At 52.6% G+C, this 14,161-nt stretch overlaps 2 protein-coding genes across 3 annotated transcripts; both read left to right on the forward strand.

Annotated features, from left to right (window-relative positions):
- The first annotated feature begins 35 nt into the window (after window positions 1–35).
- Window positions 36–8,570, forward strand: Ccnp (cyclin P). 2 transcript variants are annotated; one of them, XM_013363393.4, is made up of 7 exons: window positions 36–4,834; window positions 4,938–5,117; window positions 6,657–6,746; window positions 6,825–6,980; window positions 7,524–7,682; window positions 7,765–7,916; window positions 8,323–8,570. In XM_013363393.4, the coding sequence occupies exons 1-7, from the start codon at window positions 4,829–4,831 to the stop codon at window positions 8,486–8,488; spliced, it is 909 nt and encodes a 302-aa protein (XP_013218847.3). In that variant the 5' UTR covers window positions 36–4,828; the 3' UTR covers window positions 8,489–8,570. The 2 variants fall into 2 exon arrangements, with proteins under 2 accessions (XP_013218847.3, XP_077888200.1); XM_078032074.1 differs by having other exon boundaries at window positions 6,657–6,980.
- Window positions 8,571–11,576: 3,006 nt separating this feature from the next.
- Ttc9b (tetratricopeptide repeat domain 9B) lies at window positions 11,577–14,074 on the forward strand. Its single transcript, XM_005336428.4, has 3 exons — window positions 11,577–12,178; window positions 12,774–12,956; window positions 13,887–14,074. Exons 1-3 carry the CDS (start codon window positions 11,758–11,760, stop codon window positions 13,994–13,996), a joined length of 714 nt encoding a protein of 237 aa, XP_005336485.1. The 5' UTR covers window positions 11,577–11,757; the 3' UTR covers window positions 13,997–14,074.
- The last annotated feature ends 87 nt before the right edge of the window (window positions 14,075–14,161 follow it).

Consider the following 14,161-nt stretch of genomic DNA (forward strand, 5'->3'; position numbering starts at 1 on the left):
TGGCAGTGGGAATGAACTTGGGAGCCCAAGCCAGAGGGGAGGATGCTGGGTGAAGCTGCAGAGCAGGCTGGGGTGGAGCAGACAGACTGCTCCAGCCAGAGGAGGCTGGACTCAAGGGCAGGGCACGAGAGGGGAGGGATTCTAAACAAGCTATGTGTGGTGTCACTGCCCTGGAACTGAGTGGGAGGGGCTGGCTCATTTCATGTGGTCATTGAGCCCTGGAGAGGTACATGCTGCCACAGTTTCTTTGCTCATTTATATTAAGTCATGCAGCTTGAGGCCCCCAAATTCCAGAGCAGAATCTGTGTTGATGGCATTTGCGGTTGCCATCAGCTGGGAGTAGCAGGGCACCTGGTTACAGCCTCTTGAAGCTCCTAGAGTCACTTTTCCAACTCCCGGAGCCTTTTATCCTGGCTGGGGGCTGGACCTGCCCTCCGTCCCCAGCTTGTCACTGGCCTTTACAGGCTGGGCTGGACTGTTTCCTCTCCCAAGCCTGGCACAGGTGAATTCATTTCAGATTTTGCAGGGAGGAGGGCGTCACACAGGGAAGCTTTGTGATTTTTAAGTGAGCCTCATGGGAAGGTCTGGTCCTGATTACAAATCTTCACTAGTGGGGCACTCCTGTAATCCCTGTGATTGAGGAGGCTGAAGCAGGAGGATCCCCAAGTTCAAAGTCAGCCTGGGCAATTTAGCAAGACTCTGTCTCAAAATTTAAATAAGAGCTGGGGATGTGGCTCAGAGGTAGAGCTGGCTTTCCTTGGCAGACTGTACCACTGAGCCACATCCCAACCCCATCGTGTTGGGTTTTCTGACTTCATATGGGCCTTATTGTCTTTTTAATTACAAAAGTATGTCACAGTGGCATTAAGATAATCGGGAACTTATAAAGAAAAGCCTTTCCTTTTCACTCTGGTCGCAGCCCTTGGTAAGGTGAGTGCAGTTCTTCAGGCACCGTGGCTGACCCTGCAGTGGGTGCATCCCGTCTGCCTCTGGGTCTGGTGGTACATCCTTGATCCGCCAGAGGAACCACTGTCGGTCAACTGTGTCCCTTGGCTGAAACACCCTGAGATAACTGGTGCTTCTTAGTTTGAGGATGAAGAGTTTCAAATTTTGCAAATTAAATTTTAAGTAGATTAATCCATCTTCTGCATTGTCCATTTTAAACAAGTTTTTTCGTGTCTGTATAAATAAAACAAAAGTATAAGGAAGAAAGTGACTATCACCCCATGTCCTGGAGTCTTGAGTGCATACACTTCTCTGCAAGTGGACAGAAGGACATACAAAGCCACAGCCCTTTCCTTTCAGCTGCCACCACACCCCTGGGGCATGTCCTGCCACATCTTGCCCCCACCCCTACCAAAGTGTGTATTCATATTGCATATCAGGTGATGGGTCAAGAATGAGGTTTCTTTTTTTTTTTTTTTAAGAGAGAGGTAGAGAGAATTTTTAATATTTATTTTTTTTTAGTTATCGGCGGGCACAAAATCTTTGTATGTGGTGCTGAGGATTGAACCCGGGCCGCACACATTCCAGGCGAGCGCACTACCGCTTGAGCCACATCCCCAGCCCAGAATGAGGTTCCTTTAACCCACACATCCACCTTTGGAGGGACTTCTGGTGCACATCCCTGCCGACACTTTGCAGATGTATCCCAAGTGGGCCTGTCTCCCCTGTTGATAGGAATTTACTTGGCTTTCAGGTTTTTTTGGTTGGTTGTGGTTTTTTTTTTTTGTTTTTTTTTTTTTTGGTGTTTGTTTGTTTTGGTTTTTTTTTCCGCTACCAGTGTGCTGCAATGAAGCTTACTGTACATCTTAACTGCTTTTGTGTTTTAATATCTGTGGTCTGCATTCCTGGATTTTAATATGAGTCACATAGATTTCAAAAGGGGATCATGGCCAGATGCAGTGATGCACACCTGTAATTCTGGCAGGAGGATTCCAAGTCAGAAACCAGCCCAGGGAACTTAGACTGTCAAAAAATTAGTTTTTTGGTTTTTTGTTTTGTTTTGTTTTGCTTGGTTTGTGGTACTGGGGATGGAATCAAGGGCCTTGTGCATGCAAGGCAAGCTATATCCCCAGCCCTAGACTCCAAGGGCACAGGACAGAGGACGGGAAGAAAGTGATTTTTCAGAGAAGACTGGACAAACTCTGCCAGCCAGGCGGTCAAGGTCACCCTCAGCCATCGTGTTCTGGTGCTAGAGTGTCACTAGAGTGACGCTTGGCCGCCTCTGGGATTCCCCAAACACAAACTCCAGTCGAACCAACATAAAGCTGATCAAGGAAAGCCCAGTTGGGAGACATAACAAAATAGCTGACCTGCCCTCAAAACTGTCACCCAGGGATGGAGCTGTCACTCAGTGGTAGAGCCCTTGCCTTGCATGTGTGTGAGGCACTGGGTTCGATCCTCAGCACAACATAGAAATAAAGAGATTGTATTGTTGTGTCCACCTACAACTAAAAAAAAAAAAATGTTAACACTGTCAAGATATTTAGAAGAAATTCTTAAGAATGTGGCAGAGCCAGTAAGGGCCTAAGTGTTGACTGGGCTAGTTCCCAGGATGGAATCTTGGGACAGGAAAAAAACAAAAGGTTGAGGGAAAAGCTCAGGAAGACCGGATAAAGCATAGATTCAGTGAATGACATCAGTATCAGTTTGTTAACTGTGACAAATGTGCCACAACAGAATGTTAATGGGGAAACGGTGTGGGGATGATGGGGACTGTATTTGCAGCTTTCTGTAAGTCTCAAAAATTTTATGTAGGTGCATAAAATAGCCAGACATAGTGGCACATGCCTGTCATCTCTGACACGGGAGGGTTGGAAATTTGAGGTCAATCTGGGCAAATTAGACTCTGTCTCAGAAAGTGGGGTGGGCTGGGGGTGTAGCTCAATAGTAGAGTGCCCCCCTGTTCAATCCCCAGCACTGAAAAGGGAAAAAAAAAAAGGCTGAAAAACATAAAATACATCCTTCACCCATGTTTCTCGTAGTACATTCTTAATGGACAAAAACTGCATTGCGTAGCACTTTATCACATTTATTTGGCCTTCTCTCTTCCTGCTGTTCATATTTAGGTATCTGTAATGAAACAAGGGCATTTTCTCACACAGCCAGGGTCCAGTTATCAAGGTCAAAAAGTTAATGTTGCCACAATGTTCTTGTCAACAGACCTTAATCAAATTTTACCAATAGTCACGTGTAATGTCCTCATAGTTATAAAAAGCCCTGGCTAATGCATCCACCAGGTTCCCACACTGCATCGTCAGGTTGGAAGCTCACAGGGTAAGTATACTGCAGACTGTTCTCAATCAGAGCTTATTGCCTGACGTTTCCCCAGTGTTAAATTCCAACTATTAGGGACAGAATTTCCAGAAGTGACATGCCTTCCTGAGAGCACACTATGAGGAGGCACAGGATGACAGTTTGTCCCTTAACTGGGGATGACTCTGATCTCTTGGTTAGGGTAATATCTCTCGAGTCTCTTCACCATCCGGGGGTCATAAAGAGGCCAGGGTTTCTCAAGTGGAGGTGGGGGAAAAGAAGGAAATGTGACACATGTAACAATGGGCAAACGAACATGTAACAATGGGCAAACGAGTTTCACTGTGTGACTGGAAGCCACTGATCCAATATCCAATTCTCTCTCCTGTTCACTTTCCCCAGTGTTGTTGACTTGGTGCCTGAAACTAGCAAGCACCTGTTTCCTGCCTCAGGGCCTTTGCTCATGCTGGTCCCACCTCTTGGAATATTCTGCCCTCTCTTTACATTCTGGATCTTTCTCCTCCTCCAGGTTTCAGCTCCATTGTCCCACCTCAAAAAGGCATGCTGGGCCACTATCTAGCCTGTTCACTCATTCATTCAACAAATGTTTATTGGGCACTGACTATGTGCCAGGCACTGTTTTAGGTACTGGGGATACAGCAATAGGAGAATGGTAGACAAGAAGCCCTGCCATCATGGGGCTCACAAACATTGGTTGGTTAGAAAGCAATAAGTGCTAAGGAGAGAATAAGTGTAGAGAATATAGGATGGGAAATGCTTAGACTGGCACTTTTCATGGAGAAGGTGACATCTAAATAAATACCTTAAAGGAAGTTTGGGAGGGAAACAGTCTTCGGGAAAAGCATTTCTGGCAGAGGGAACACTCAGCGCAAAGGCCTCAGGTATGAGGAAGAGGCAGAGGCCAGTGTGGGTGGCTGGGGGGACTGAGTGAGGGGGGTGAACAGATGAGCTCAGAGGCTTATGTGGGGGATGGAAGCAGAAGACATAGGTGAGCTGGGCCTTCAACTTGAGGGAGAAGGGAGCCCTGGTGAAGCTCTGAACAGACGGAGGGTGTGATTTGCATTAGGTGTGCACAGGATCCCTCTGGCTGCATGTTGGGCACAAAGTGTGGGGCATGGACCCAGGGAGAGCAGCTGCAAGGCAGGACCCACAGGTGATTCAATCACTGAAGAGCCGGCGCACAGAGCGGTTCCTTGACACTCCCACGCCTTCAGCTTTTCTGGTAGCAGGCTCCCGTGCTGATCCCTGCACAGTCCTAGGAAATCCTTAGGACAGCCCTGTTGGCTGCAATCCCTGTGTGATGGTTAAGGAAAACGAGGCGCAGGGCAGCGGCTTCTGGGCAGCAAGATGAGCATTTGTCACTAGCCCCTGAACTTAGGCCTCAGGAGGAGGCAGAGCCTGCCTACCGACCCTTGTCTTTGCATTTGCACCTGCCCAGGTGAAGGGAGCCCACTGCGCATGCGCCCGGACCAATTCAAAGCGCCCCGCTCGGGTCCAGCCCTCCAGCTGAAAGCTCCGGCTCGGTTTGGCGCGCTGCCTCGGCTGGAGGATGCTGGTGAGGGGCAGGGACCGGGGACGAAGGGCAGGGACCGGTGACCGGGCCCAGCTCCCGCGTGGGCCTCTCTCCAGCGACTGACCCCAGCCCCTCTTCCTTTCAGGGTCCTAATGCCTCCCTCAATTCAGAGCTTCCGAGCGCCCCAGTCCCCGACGGGGACACCAGTGTCTCCCCGGGACGCCCCGAGAGGCTGTGCGCGCCGCCGGGGCTGGAGGAGGCCTTGAGCTTGCTGGGGCTGGAGGGGGAACGCGAGTACGCTGGGGACATCTTCGCTGAAGTCATGGTGAGCGGGCGACCCCTGCGCCGTCCCACTCCTGGCGCGCAGCCGGGGTTCGGGTTGGATGGCACTGGGCCTGGCGGGCTCTCCGCTCTCCCCTCCGCGGGGCGTCCAAACCTGCGCCCCACCCCAGATCTCAAGTTCTAGGCGGTTCCTTTTTTCCCCTCGCACAGTTACTGAAACCCCTTCCCGCGGTCCCTGGCTGTTGGCAGCCCTTCCTTCGAAAGCCCGTGGCTACCCTATTTGTGCCTCCTGAGTTCGCTTAACAAACACTTAACCCTTTATTATGGCGCTTTTGAGCATGTCCTAGGCACCGGAGCTGCGGCGATGAGCCACAGTCTGTCCTCGTTCTGGGGAGACAGCTAGCAAATATACTTGATAATTACAGAAGGCCACAAAGGCCAGCACACAGGTCGTGGCAGGGGTCCGTCTCCACGAGATGCCACTGCCTGAAGAGGTGCTGGAGCGAGCTTAGCCAACACCCGCCAGTCTCTCCCCAGGGCCAGGTTCTCTGCCAGGAGCTGAGATGCACCTGTGATCGGAACGCAGGGCTCAGCCTTTGCTGGAGGCTGAATGCTATGTTCCCAAATTCTTAGGTTGAACCCACATTTCCGGTAGGAAGGTATTAGGGGTTGAAGTCTTTGAGAGCTGACCAAACCAGAGAGACGAGCCTCATGAATGGGCCAAAGAGCTGGGCATGGTGGCACATGCCTGTAATCCTAGAAACTCCTGAGGCTGAGGCAGGAGGATCACAAGTTTAAAGCCAGCCTGGGCAACCTAACAGACCCTGTCTCAAAAAGAGCTGGGGGTATGTAGCTCAGGGCTTTTGTGGTGCTGGCAACCTAGCAGGGCCAGCAGACAACACACACAGGGAAACAATGGCTATCTTTAGTGAAAATACTAAGGAAAAAAGAGTAATGAGATAATGAGGGGTGGGATGGAGGGAGGAGTATGGGGAAAGGGAAATTTTATCTGAGACTTGAAGACTGAGAAAGTAATGCAAAGAGTAAGGGAAAGACAATTACAGGCAGAGGCAAGGTAAGCACCAAGGCCCTGGGGTAGGAATAAGCTTGATGTAGTATGAAACAAGAGAAGGCTGGTGTAGCCGAAATGTTGGTTGTGAGGGAAGAGGTGACATCGGTTGGGGGCAGGGTCTGAGAGTCTGACAGGAATTAGGATTTTCTCCTAAGGGTCTGAGGTTCCTTGGTCAGATCTGTCTTTGGATGGACCCTTCTGGGTGCTCTGAGGGGGATGGATTTGAGGATTGGTGGCCAAGAATGGAATTTGAAAACCCAGACAGGGGAAGATGCCCAGGAAGCTGTGTGGCCATGGGGGCTCCACAGTGGACAGGTGGATAGGGAGGTATCTACAGTGAAGTCCAGGATTCCAGATGGGGTCGTGGAAGAGGTGCAGCTGAGGCTGGTTAGGGTGTGGCACTCCTGCTACATCCAACTTTGCAGGAGGAGGCTATTGCACTCCGGGCTGGAGCTCAAGAGCGACAGAGGCCCAGGTGTGGAGAATGAGGCCTGTCTTGCCCATCCCCAGGTGTGCCACGCGCTGCCCCGGAGCCCCCTGCCCCGCCCCGTGACTCCAGAGATGCGTGCGCTGGTGGTAGACTGGCTGGTCCAGGTGCACGTACGTAAGTGGAGAGGGGGTGAGGCTGGTTCCCTGTCACTACCTGAGACCCTGATGGTCACCTGTGCCCCTCCCCAGGAGTACTTGTGCCTGGCAGGGGACACACTTTACCTGGCGGTGCACCTGCTCGATTCCTACCTGCGGGCCGGCAGAGTGCGCCTACACCGCCTGCAGCTGCTGGGCATGGCCTGCCTGTTCCTGGCGTGCAAGATGGAAGAGTGCGTGCTTCCCGAGGTATTCGCGGGCTGGGGCTTGGGAGGGTGGAGCCTTTGCTGTAGTCACTGATTAAATGCCCACTGTGCGCCACACTCTTCGTGTACTCTTGGAATCCTAACGAATCTGTCTGTATGAGGCACGGGGCTGCTAATGTGTCCCTTTAACAGGAGGAGGAAACGGACCATAAGGGAACATTTGCCCGGAATTTAAACAGCCGAAACTTGGATTCCATCTTGAATACAGTAGTCATAGTCCCTCTCGAGTGTTAACATACATAAACTCAAAGCTGTGTCATGAAGTAGGGAGTATCATCTCGGTTTTAAGGGTGAAGAAGAAATGGAAAGCGTAAATGAATGTCCCATGTCACATAGTGGATAAATGGTGCATTGAACCCGGTCATTATGACTCTGATGCCCGTGACATCCACGACTTTCAGACACAAGTCAATGGCCCCGTTTTACAGACCAGGAAACTGAGGTCTGAAACTTGGACTGAAGCGACCCCAGGTGCTCCAGGGCTGGGAGTCCAAGGCTACCTCACATCTTTCCCCGCAATCCTCAGCCTGCTTCCCTCTGCCTTCTGAGTGCCGGTTCCTTCTCGAGGGCAGAGCTGCTGCGCGCAGAGCGCCGCATCCTGAGCCGCTTGGATTTCCGACTGCACTATCCCGGGCCCTTGCTGTGCCTGGAGCTGCTCACCGCGCTGGCCGGGAGTGGCCCCCAGGTGCGCATGGGTAAGGGCGTGGCCTGTGCGGGGGAGCAGCGTGGCCAGCCAGAGCCTGAGGTTCACCCAGCCTCTCTGGCAGGTGATGCTGCTGGCCACCTATTTCCTGGAGCTGTCCTTACTGGAGGCTGAGGCTGCGGGATGGGAGCCTGGTCGTCGCGCAGCTGCGGCGCTGAACCTGGCGCATCGCCTGCTCGACGGAGCGGGCTCCAGGCCCAAGCCAATGCTTTACAGGTGTGGCCTTGGCAGAGGGCGGTGGTGGGTCTCCGTTGCTTATAGCCTCCCTTCTGGGTCGCCGTCTTTCCCATGTCAGGATGAGACAATTTGGGACGGGGAGCAACTTAGACTCGATGTCTCTGGGTGGGGGAGAGGATGTCATGTCTTCCGCCCCGAAGGGTCTGCCTTTCTCTGGGGATGTGAGAGGATAGGGGTGTGTGCAGGCTGGGGGGCCCTTCGGCCTGCCTCTGGGGGAGATGGGATCTCTGGGTTCCCTGTGGCCGCATTCCGTGCCCCCATCACGACCTCGAGGGGGCCGCCCCCAGGGCCCGTGTCAAACGTCTTTTCAGCTTCGAGCCTTCGGCCCAGGGATAGGCTCTCCCCGCCCCTTCCCTGCCTCAGTCTCCCCATCTCCCCACTGCAGCTCCGCGGAGCTGGACCCCCTCGAGCGGTGCATGGTCCGCGCCTCTCTGCGGGGCCCGGCACCTGGCCGCGCCGCGGTCTTCCTCAAGTACGCGCGGCCCCAGCGCCAGGGCACCAGCCTCGCCGCCGCCCTCCTGCTCCGGCGCCCCCAGCCTGGGCCTCCTTGAGCGCCACGACCCACCCAGAAAACAAACGCAAACTCTCACTGTGTGTTCGTCCCCACTTTAATAAAAGTGTCTTTTATTCTGAGCGCTCTCGGTCCTACTTGATCCAATTCTGCCCCCTTCTCGCTTTTGATTGGTCGCTTCCCTAGGTCTCTCCTCCCTCTGATTGGAAATCCTTACCCAGTCCTTAGTTAAGGAGAGAGAAAATGCAAATTCTCAACTTCTCCGCCAGGGGGCACTGGAGGACTTCCCCGGAGCCTCAGCTAGGCAAACTGGGGGCCTCAGGGCTGAGAACACAGGAACTGTGCAAAACCGAGATGCCCGCCCGCCCCAGTCCTGAAGAAGTCTACCTTCATGGTGCCAGCTTCTCAGATTTCACTCAAGTGAATCTCAAAATCTGCAATACCATAAACAATCTCTGCCTTATGTTCTCAACAAACTCTTATTTATTTCTCTCTATTTTGTACTGGGGATTGAACTTAAGAGCTCTTATCCACTGAGAGACATCCCCAGCCCTTTTAATTTTTTTGAGATAGATAGAGTCTCGCTAAGTTGCTAAGGGCCTCACTAAATTGCTGGAGCTGACTTTGAACTTATGTTCCTCCTGCCTCAGCCTCCTGAGCAGCTGCAATTATACATATGGTAGTCGCCATTCCTGGCATCATTTAGTCCTTTTTAATGGCTGTACAAGCCCAACACACCACATATACTGGCCTGTGAAGGTCATCAGTTGGTTAGAGTCCTTGAGAGAAATCAATAAATGGAGTTTGATTTCCTTAACCCCGAAAGTGCCACATGTCAGTATCTACAGCAGCAACCTCACAGTGGTGTGGTATGTGAGTTGATATGTATGCAAAGCTTTAGGGCAAGGGGGACAATAGAAGAAAAAGTGTTTGCATTGTATCCTAGTATGACTGGGAGTGAGGTACAACCACCCCCATTTACCACTGTGCCCTAGCACCTAGCTAGTTAATAGATCAGAAAACATTAGTTACAAATCAATGGATTTCCATGTTTTCCATTAAAAAAAAAAAAAACTACCCACCCACATACACTCCTGAGGTGCAGAAAGGTTAGTGTGATGTTTGGGATTCACACTTGGGGACTTTAGACTCCTAACCAAACCTGGGTTTGGAGGTGCAGAGAGGAAGATATTTCTATGCCTGGGGTGTTCAAGTTGGACCCCAGGAATGGGGGAGGGACTTACTCAGTAAAAGAAATTTACAAAAATTACAATAACAGAGTCAGCTGCAGCCATTGGGATGGGAGGTATTGATTTCAGGTTTTGGCTATTGGGTGGGGCCAGCTGTGGAATTTTGGAACTCTGCCAGAGAGAGGATGTGCCCCTAAGGTGGCAGTGGGGACAGTGGAAATACATAAAATCATTCACTACTAATTCGACAACTAGATATAAATGTTAATGTTAGAATATGAAGAAAAAGGAACACTTTTACACTGTTGGTGGGATTGTCAATTAGTACAACTTCTATGGAAATTGGTATGGAGGTTCCTCAAAAGACTAGACATAAAGCCATCATATGACCCATCCATACCACTCCTCAGTATTTATCAGCATAGTCTAATGACATTTGCATTTTATGTTTATAGCAGCACAATTCACAATAGTCGAACTATGGAACCATCCTAGGTGTCATCAATGAATGACTGGGAGAAGAAAATGTGATATATATGCATATGTACGTCTATGTATGTTTATACATCTATACATGTATCACATATACATACACACATACATAATGGAGTTTTAGTCATAAAAATGAAATTATCATTTGCAGGAAAATGAATGGAACTTGAGAACCTTATGTTAGTGAAATAAGCCAAACTCAGAAAGTCAAGGGCTTTTCTCTCCTATTTGGACCTAGAGGGGAAAAAAGGAAAGAAAAGGTGTGGCAGTGGGAGGGGAGTCTCATGAAAATGGAAGGGAGATCAGTACAGGGGGAGGGAAAGGGGAAATGCTGGGGAAAGCTATGGCCAAATTATTGTTCCATTATGTACAAATAGGTAAAACAAATCCTGCCATTATGTGCAACCATAATTCAGTAAAAATTTAAAAAACAAGTACATACCAATGCTGAGGCCAAGTCAGGTATTTGTGGCTAAATACCTGAGGATAAAATGGTAAGAAATCACCCATGACTGTACCAAGGCCCTGTGCTGAGTGCTTTGCCTGCATGATAGAATTCAGTCCTCACCTAAGGTAAACTTACTTGTCATTCTCGTGTCACAGAAGGAAGTCAAAGTGGAAGATCGAGAACTTGGCAGAGGTCACACAGCTGAGTGGGGGGCTAAGGAGGGCTGCAGGGCAATCATCCCCTTCACCCCGTTTTGCTTTTGTGAACCTCCACGTCTCCTTCCCTGCATATTCTTTCATTAGTGTTCCGCTCTCTGGTGCACTTCTCAGGGACGTGTCTGCTTTCTCACAGAAGGTGAGCTCGCTGAGCACAAGAGGCCGATCTCTCTCGGTTGTAGGGTTACCCCCTCCTCCAGGAAGCCCTCACTCGCCACCTCTGCCAAGGGCAGGTGCCTCCTCTGAGCCCTCGCCGTCTGTTATGCCTCCACCATCTCAGTCCTGAACCTTCTCCTTGAGCTTTCTAGCTAGTCCATTGTGGGCTGTCACTGTTGGTCACAGGTCTGCCTCTCTTCTGGCCTGGGGGGCCTGGTGAGGGTAAGGTCTGAAGTCCTCGGGCTTTAGTGCATCCCAGAATCATCCAGAACAGAGCCAGGCACAGAGAAGATAAAGTGAATAGTTGTTTGTTGCATAAATAAGTGAATGAATTCCAAGGTGGATATTATTAACCCACGTGACTGGATTCCGAGTTCCAGGTAATTTAAGTGAGATACAACTAGCGAGAAAATAAAGGGAATTTGATGTAGACAGCTTGAATCCCTATTTCGTGTTTATATCCAATACACCAAATGTTTAGTGGGCTGAAAACCAGCTTTTTGCGAGGTTGATATCTTCAGGTCCTCCCCTTGGGCCCATCTTTTCCTGCTGAAAATCTTCGGGAGCTTTGGACACGGGGGAGGAGAGCAGACAGAGGGCGGGCGGGTGAGAGGAGTGTTGAATAAGGGAGAGGAGAATGACTGGGGCTGGTTTGAAGATAGGAAGGGAAAGTCTTGAGGGGCTTCTCTAGACCCATAGGGGGCAGCCGGAATCGGCAGCCGGAGGTGCGGGGGCGGAGAAAGGGTGGGGACCGGCCCCGCGGGGGGCGATGCGGTAGCTGCAGCGGCGGCCGCAGGAGTTTCCCACAATGCAGCGCGGCGCGCTGTCCCCGGTGCTGATGCTCAGCGCTGCCCCGGAGCCTCCGCCGCGCCCGCCTCCCGCCCTCTCCCCGCCGGGCCCTGGCCCAGGTCCCCGCCATGGCTCGGCTCGACCGGGTCCTGCCCCAGAGCCGTCGGGGGCGCTGGCTGCGGCGCTCGACAGCAGCCTGCGGGCCGCCGTGGCATTCAAGGCGGAGGGCCAGCGCTGCTATCGAGAGAAGAAGTTCCGGGAAGCCATCGGCAAGTACCACCGGGCTCTGCTGCAGCTGAAGGCGGCGCAGGGGGCCCGCCCTGGAGGCCTGCCCGCCCCCGCCCCCGGGCCCGCCACCAGCCCCGGGCCCGCCCGCCTCAGCGAGGAGCAGCGGCGCCTGGTGGAGAACACGGAGGTGGAATGTTATGACTCTCTCACGGGTACGGGGCCATCGGGGGACACGCAGAGGGGCATGTGTGAGAGAAGCGGGAAGTGAGGGACCATCAGGAGGTCTTGGGGACCGCGGGCGGGGGCTGGAAGCTGAAGGGGCCACAGCCATGCATGGTCTGTTGAGAGAGACCTCAGAAACTTGATCAAGGCAAGGAGTTGAGGGCAGATGATCAAAGCTCTGGTCTCTGAATGGAGGGAGCTGAGATGCAGGAAATGGGCTTTGATCTGGGTCTTCAGAATCCCACTTCCCCTGTCATTCCTTCTGCCCCCGGCCAATAGTGACCCTAAGATGAGAAGGGCTAGCCATTCTATGCCTAGTCCCTCGCCTCTGCGGCGACCCTTAACTCTTGTCTACCGAAACCTTGCTAATCACCGGAGCGTACCTGTCTTTCGCGCCCTCTAGCGGCGGCGCAGATTGAGCCTATTCTGATGGGACAGCAGATTGGCGCCTCCTGGGGGCCGTAGCCCCCTTGGGTGATGGGGTAGGACCCAGGTTCCCTGTAGGTGGGAGACCAGACTCCTCGAAGTCACGTGGGTTCTAGATTTGCCACTAGACTTAAGAGTACACGCCCGGCGCCCCTGCAGCTTGCCTTCTGCAGTCGGAGCTGGTGAACTATGAGCGCGTGCGTGAGTACTGCCTCAAGGTGCTGGAGAAGCAGCAGGGCAACTTCAAGGCCACCTACCGCGCCGGCATTGCCTTCTACCACCTGGGCGACTACGCACGTGCGCTGAGATACCTTCAGGAGGCCCGAAGCCGGGAGCCCACAGGTGAGGGGCAGGGCGGGAAAGAGGTGATGGCTGGGCCCCCGGCTGGGAAAGGGCTTAGAGGGAACCGGGTCGGGATAATCAGGGCAAAACAGAGTCCCCCCGTTCCAGAGCTGCCCGGAAGGAGTGCTGCACCCCCCCACTGGACATTGTCTCCCCATCCACCTACTCCTTGCACGCGCCAACTCACTCCGTCCATTCATTCACCCACCCTCCACCAAACATCCGCTCCCCCACCATTCCTTTGCCATCTACTTGGTCACTCCTCATCTAGTCTGTCACTGAGCTATCCTGATACCTCCCGTTCACCTACTCAGCCACTTCCCTATCCACACAGTTATCCTGTCTCCATACTTTCCCACCCCAAATACACTCATCCTTCATTTGTTCACTAACCATTCGCTCATTCACCTACTCTCCACCCAGGGCAGGTGGTGCCAGGAAACTAGTGTGTGGAGGGACAGGGCTGAGGGATGGCAGAACTCCAGGCTTGTTTCCTGGCGTTCTGGAGGTAATGGCCAGGTGTATGCATGTCCCACGAGCATACAGACACTTGATTTTGTATCAAGAGTCAGGAGAGAAGAGGGCTGACCGGGGGTGCATGGTGCAGAGCTGGAGCAGAAGCAAGATTAACTTCCCTGTTAAGTGGTTTGGAGAGCAGACTCCTCGCAGATGTCACTGGGGATGGGTGGAAGTGTGGCAGGAGCCTCTGAAGAGGCATTCCTGGCAGAGGGTGCAGCAGCTGCGTGAGCAGGGAGGTGTGAAATGTTTCTGGCTGCTGGTTGCAGCTGGGCTTCTGGGTAATGGCTCTGGCAATATGGGATGTTGGGGAGCCCCTGGAAATGGGGGACAATGGGTACAAACTGAGGTGGCATGGATGTCACCTGCTGACCCAGGGGACACCCAGATAATGCCCTGCAACCTCCCCTGCAGACACCAATGTCCTTCGTTACATCCAGCTGACCCAGCTGAAGATGAACCGCTGCAGCCTCCAGCGGGAGGACAGTGGCGCTGGGGCCCCTGCCCGGGATGTGGTTGGCTGAGGGCGAGGGGCTGCCTACCCCCCACCACCATGGAACTTCCCAGACTCTTGCATTTGCTGGTAAAGCACTTGTCACTGATGACCTCTTTGTGTGTTGTTCTTGTGGAGAGGACATGGGCCTGGGTCTCATCCCTTGACCACAGAAACCCAGAGAAGCCCAGGGAGG

This window comes from Ictidomys tridecemlineatus, chromosome 15 (genome assembly GCF_052094955.1).
Source record: "Ictidomys tridecemlineatus isolate mIctTri1 chromosome 15, mIctTri1.hap1, whole genome shotgun sequence".
In the NCBI taxonomy this organism is placed as follows: Eukaryota; Metazoa; Chordata; class Mammalia; order Rodentia; family Sciuridae; genus Ictidomys; species Ictidomys tridecemlineatus.

What these genes read in the sequence shown, in the direction of transcription:
- Ccnp (XM_078032074.1), top strand. An exon ending in AAGAGTGCGTGCTTCCCGAG is followed by an intron (nt 6,981 to 7,523) that starts GTATTCGCGGGC and finishes CGCAATCCTCAG; the next exon opens with CCTGCTTCCCTCTGCCTTCT. An exon ending in CCCAAGCCAATGCTTTACAG is followed by an intron (nt 7,917 to 8,322) that starts GTGTGGCCTTGG and finishes TCCCCACTGCAG; the next exon opens with CTCCGCGGAGCTGGACCCCC.
- Ttc9b (XM_005336428.4), top strand. Translation starts at nt 11,758, where the DNA reads ATGCAGCGCGGCGCGCTGTCCCCGGTGCTGATGCTCAGCGCTGCCCCG. An exon ending in ATGTTATGACTCTCTCACGG is followed by an intron (nt 12,179 to 12,773) that starts GTACGGGGCCAT and finishes GCGCCCCTGCAG; the next exon opens with CTTGCCTTCTGCAGTCGGAG. An exon ending in CCGAAGCCGGGAGCCCACAG is followed by an intron (nt 12,957 to 13,886) that starts GTGAGGGGCAGG and finishes CCTCCCCTGCAG; the next exon opens with ACACCAATGTCCTTCGTTAC.